General features: G+C 38.9%; 1 protein-coding gene across 1 annotated transcript in view; it reads left to right on the top strand.

Moving 5' to 3' along the window:
• Positions 1–503: 503 nt before the first annotated feature.
• The window catches only part of LOC106870724 (uncharacterized), an 11,879-nt gene continuing 6,783 nt past the window's right edge, over positions 504–5,599 (top strand). The window contains exon 1 of the mRNA XM_014916894.2: positions 504–651. Within this exon, the coding sequence (XP_014772380.1) occupies positions 639–651 (13 nt within the window). The 5' untranslated portion in view covers positions 504–638. The remainder of the gene's footprint in view (positions 652–5,599) is intronic.

The raw sequence follows: 5,599 nt of genomic DNA, 5'->3' as shown, positions 1-5,599 counted from the left end.
CCCTCGGAATATACACAACAGAAAGAAATTTCACGACGCTTCCAACTAACTCCTCGTTGTGGTGTACCAAATGTAACACAACCTAGCTTTTTGGTGTTTATATAACTATCAATGTTTTGTTGGTTCTGATTGATAAAATCGTGTTTGTTTATCGGGATTTGTGGGAAAGAAAGTATGTTTGATAAAACTGCAGAAAATGATTACTACATCACACAATCGAGAGATGTTGATAAAATATGAAGTGCTTATAAGTAATTATGCGTTTTAGCGTGTGTGTGTGTGTGTGTGTGTATGTGACTTGGTATGTATATATATATATATATATATATATTTATATATATATATATATAATTATCTGCACACACAATACATACATATATAAATACATACTTACATGTGTGCGTGTTAGTATGTACGTTTATATATTCATACACACATGCATATATACTTGCATGCATGCATACATACATACATACATACATACATACATACATACATACATACTCAGACACACATGCCCATATACACACGCACACATGTATGTATAGCAGTGAGTTTATATTCCTGCATATATAGATAAGAGATACGTAGGACACTTCAACAGTTGGTCCTCGATAATTTACCGCTAAACAACAACAATGAGACTTTCCAGTAAGTAAGATGGAATCTTTTAATCTTTCTTTCTCTTGACTTTCATCATATTTTCAAATCATCAACGTCTGCTGTAGTTTTTTTTTTTTCAATTTTATTTTTATGCTGCTGTGTGTTAACCCTTGCTCTCTCCAAGATCAGTAGCCCTACATCTGCTGAAAGCCACTCAAGCCATCATTATTATGCATATTTTTGTTTCAGGTATAGAACATATAGGATTACTTTTGTTGTTGGTCTTTGAAACCTGGACTGCCCTGATCCAGTATGATTATTTCGAGGTGTTTTTTAAAAAGTTTTATGCATTATTGCTGTTAAATCTCATTGGGAATTGATATAGCATTGCGAAAATGTTTTTTACTGTTCGCTACTAAATATATAGTTTATGTAAAAATTATAAACCTTTTCTTGGATCTGTCATGACTTTTACATATATACATAGATTTATTTTGGGCCCAAACACGAAGAATAAAATACGACGAGAAAAAAAAACAAAGCTATGGGACTGGATGCATTACGAACAGTCACTGAACGCTGTCTAAAGATGTTTAAACTCCACAAAATTGAAAATAGATGTTATATGCTATCTACGGTATAGAATATCCACATTTATCTAAAGTGAATTTATGTCTATTGCGAATACTTGTTTAACATTTTATTTAAAATAAAATCTTAAAATGGAAGCTGACTTTATCATTACAATCTATCCTTCGTTTTAGATGTATGTATTGGCATGTATTGCGAGAAACAGCTAGGGTCCTTTCTCTTACATTTTATATCGTTCAACCTACACAAGTTAATGTGTGAAAAACAAAATAGGAATTTTGAAAGAAGTATCTATAAAACTAGTTTTTATACATTCAATGGCTATGGGAGTTTATCAAAATATAATAGCAGTCAAAGAGATCCATTGATAAAAAAAAAAACATTGAAAACCCGTGGTTAAGACAAATACACAAGTCTGTTCTTATAAATGAGACATTATGAAAATTGAAGAGAAAATTTACATAAGAGGTTGTAGATCTTCAACACCAATGTTATCACTCACGCAATATGCATACATTGGTGCTTTCCTGTGGCTAGTTGAGCATATATATGATGGTATAGACATATATATATAAAGGGTAGGGTTAACGACAGCAGAATGCATATAACCCAGTTGTTCTCAAACTTTTTGTATCCGGGACCCACTTTTCTTACCCCCAATAATTCCGGGGCCCACTGGAATGAAGACCATATTAGCACTATTGATATAATATAAGTAGCTAATTTTATGTTGCCTTGAAAAGATTAATGTAGAGAAAGACGTACAAATCCGGCATACTGCATAAATCCTTTTGTCCCTAAAGAGTTAAATTTTGTCTCTTTTATAGAAATTTCGAATTTTTGCAACAGCTTGCATGTGGCCTGGATTTGAAACAAATTTAACTCCTCTTTCATGTAGTCCAACACCCATTTATACCAATTTACCTGGACTATTATTTAGTGGTTCTTGTAAGTGATTATAACCTTTTTAGAGGTGCCGAACCCCAATCACGCCCACCGACCACAAACCCAACCTTTATCCAATCCACCGACCAATTACCGAACCTCTTACATCGCAACTTATATCAAAATGAATACATAAATTTATGTCAGAGGCCTTCTGCCGAACCTATAGATTTGGCTCACCGAACCCCCGGGGTTCAACTGAACACAGATTAAGAACCACTGTCCTAATGCATCCATTTGACACTTATTGACACTACCAAAAAATGCAAGTATAGGATATTTACTTTACTTATTCTCACTCAAAAAGACAGATAAAAAAAAAAACAGCGAAATAATTATTAATGAAATAAATCGGAAAATATGAATTAAGTTCAATGACAGCAGTGTACTTGGTGTCTTCCAATCAATTTGTCCAGGTCCACCTTCATATCTTGGTTCAGCTTAAACTGTAAATCACGTCTCTTCTCAATTTGTCGTACATTTCTTTTAGTTGTTGGAATATGATTTGCTGCAGAAAATCCAACTTTACCCAAACACGTTATAGGAAACCATTAAAGAAAGGGCAACACCTTTTCGAAGAGGACAGGAAATGAGGATTTCACTTCCAACCATGCCATCAATCCTCCTTTTTGGTGTCAAATGATTGTTTTCTTTAAGTTCGACCAAATCTGTGGCAATGATAGGATCGATGCTATCCTCGCTTAAAACATCAAAATGAGCAACATCAGAAATCGATTTAGTGGGTTTTATTTCGATGACATCCTTAAACCATCGATTGATACCTTCTCTTAAGCTTTCCAAATGATTTGTAAAGCTTGCAATGACATCGGAGGAAGAAGAGGCTTTTACTAAGTTGCCAAAGAACGTGAAGACCCTCTTCTGAAGGTGCAGCTGCCAAAGGTTCAATTTGATAACGAAAGGACGAATTTTTTCCACGCATTCCACAGCAGTGGTATCCCGCTATTGCAAGGTTTTATTCAGTTGGTTGACATGCGAAAACAGATCAGCCAAATAGAAAATTTTAGCCTTTGTGTCATCTTCATTCATGGCCGAAAATAGGGCATTAGCCTTATCTATCTGTTTTTTTGGGCAGGCTTGCGATTTCATAAGATTGACAAAGGAAAGAGCCATGGTCCACATTTCAGCTAGACGAAGAAGGGAATCGCCTTTGGAAAGCCATCGAACCTCGGTGTGCATTAGTAGTGTCTGATGATCGTTTTCGCATAGTTTTTGAAAAATTCGGTCGTGAAAGGCATTGGCTTTAATGAAATTGACAGCTGAAACAACAACCTGTAATGCCATCTCCATATCGCCACCTAGGGATTTTGCAGTCAGATGTACCCGATGAATGATTCAATGAATGGACAAGTGCGGAGCAACTTCTTTGAATTTTGCTATGAAACCATTGTGTTTGCCGGTCATCGCACAAGAACCATCTGTCGCGATTTGAAAAAGCTTTTCCAGGGGTATTCCCTTCTGTTGAAGATATCTGTGAACAGCCGAAAATATAGTTTCACTTTTTGTATCCGGCAGTTTCTTCAGGAAGAGCATTTCTTCCAGCATTTCTTCGTCAAAATATCGAGCATATGCCAATAGCAGCGAGGAGTTCCTGATGTTTGTCTCGTCGATTTGGAAAGAAAACTTCGAGATTCTTAGTGTCTCAACTAGCTGTTTATCGAGGTCTTCCGCCATCTCACCTTGTCTGTGCTTGAAAGTATCATTCGGAAGGGGGACTTTTTGTGAGACGGTTACGGCGTTTTGAGTTCACTTGCACAGATAACCATAGCTGGTTTCACCAAACTTTCACCAATTGTATGCGGCTTACCCGCTTTTGCGATCAATTGGCTGACCAAGTAGCTCACTTTAAATATATTTTTGGTTTCTTCACACACACACACACACACACACACACACACACACACACACACACACACACACACACACAACATCAACACATGAACGCGCGCGCACACACGCACACACACACTCACACATACAAGCAGCCATGCGGATGTACACACACAACCACACACACGAGTGCATGCCCGCCCCCTCTATCTACACACAGACTTTTCGTTTACTTTCAGCCTTACATCCTCTTTTAAGCAAACACACAAGCGAGTATGCAGGTACACAGGTATGAGACCGATTATCAGACAGACTCACAGCAAACCCAGGAGAGAGAGGAGAAGTCACTAAGTCACTAAAAAGGTCGGAAATGATGACGAAAAAACAACTGATTAATTGTTTATCCAGCATAATAAACAAACAATCGATTAGATAGCTGACCAGATGTTTAATCAATTGATTAACAATAACGAAGTGGCATTGAACTAGTGTGAGTATTATTATCATTATTGGCGTAATGACCCTCCCTCAAGACACAATATGATATATATATTAATTACTGGTGAAGGCCAGTTTATAGGGTCACCCTGGATTTCTCGCCATAAAGGGTACCTTTCTGACATATTTTCAGACCTTAAGACCTGTTGGCATATGGCCTCTTTAAAATATGGAGGGGGGAAAACGATACAGATGTAAACAATGGGGATTATCTCCCATTGGAGCTGGTCATCGGCTTCCGGCTGCGTCGTCCTCCTTCAGTCACGCTACCTGTCGGCTAGGAGGGTAAAAGGTAGAGTACTCTCATCAGCAATCAATTTCCAGCTGTGGTGTAATTATCGTTAATACTGATATTATCGTTATTATGCGGGTCCCAAAACATTAATAGGAATCTCCTGAAATGCAAGATCGGTCCCAAAATCTCCGTTCGGGGTTCGGTATGGTCCCTGGTACGTGCGAGTTTTTCAGGATTTCCATGCGTTCGGCTATTCATAGCTTGCAGCGTTTCGTTACATTTATGTACGAACCCGGACGGTGGAGGGTTTTCGATGATATCGAGTATGGAATTCCATCTTCATTCAGTTGCCAGAAATGGCTGGTCAGCGATGTTACATATCTCCTTTCCAGGACCCTGAAGGAGGATCTATGGCTGGAAAGACGTTTCTTAACGGAAATTTCCATGCATCCAATGTATTTTCTTGGATGCGTGGAGTCGGTGTCGTACCTACTTTCGCTGTTGTTTTTGCTGCTATCGGTGCTGTTGTGGTTGTAGTTTCCGATATTGTTGCCGCCGTCGGTGCCGCTATTGTTGCTGTTGCTGCTGCTGCTGTTGGTGCTACTAATGGTACTGATTCAGATGGTGCTGGAGCTGGGGCTGTTGGTGGAGCTACCACTGGAGATTGTGGATGCTTCGGTAGTGTTACTTCGCCCGCGTGTGTTGCCGGTGGTGCATGTGTTGGTGCTGCTGCCGTTATTGCTGCTGCTGTTGCTGCTGCTGTTGTTGCTGCTGTTGCTGCTGCTGCTGCTGTTTCTGCTGCCGTTGCTGCTGCTGCTGTTGCTGCTGCTGCTGTTTCTGCTGTTGTTGCTGCTGTTGCTGCTGTTGCTGCTGCTGTTT

The sequence above is a fragment of the Octopus bimaculoides genome, chromosome 4 (genome assembly GCF_001194135.2).
Source record: "Octopus bimaculoides isolate UCB-OBI-ISO-001 chromosome 4, ASM119413v2, whole genome shotgun sequence".
Classification (NCBI taxonomy): domain Eukaryota; kingdom Metazoa; phylum Mollusca; class Cephalopoda; order Octopoda; family Octopodidae; genus Octopus; species Octopus bimaculoides.
Note: the sequence above shows the minus strand (reverse complement) of the source record. Positions and strands in the feature narration are given on the sequence as shown.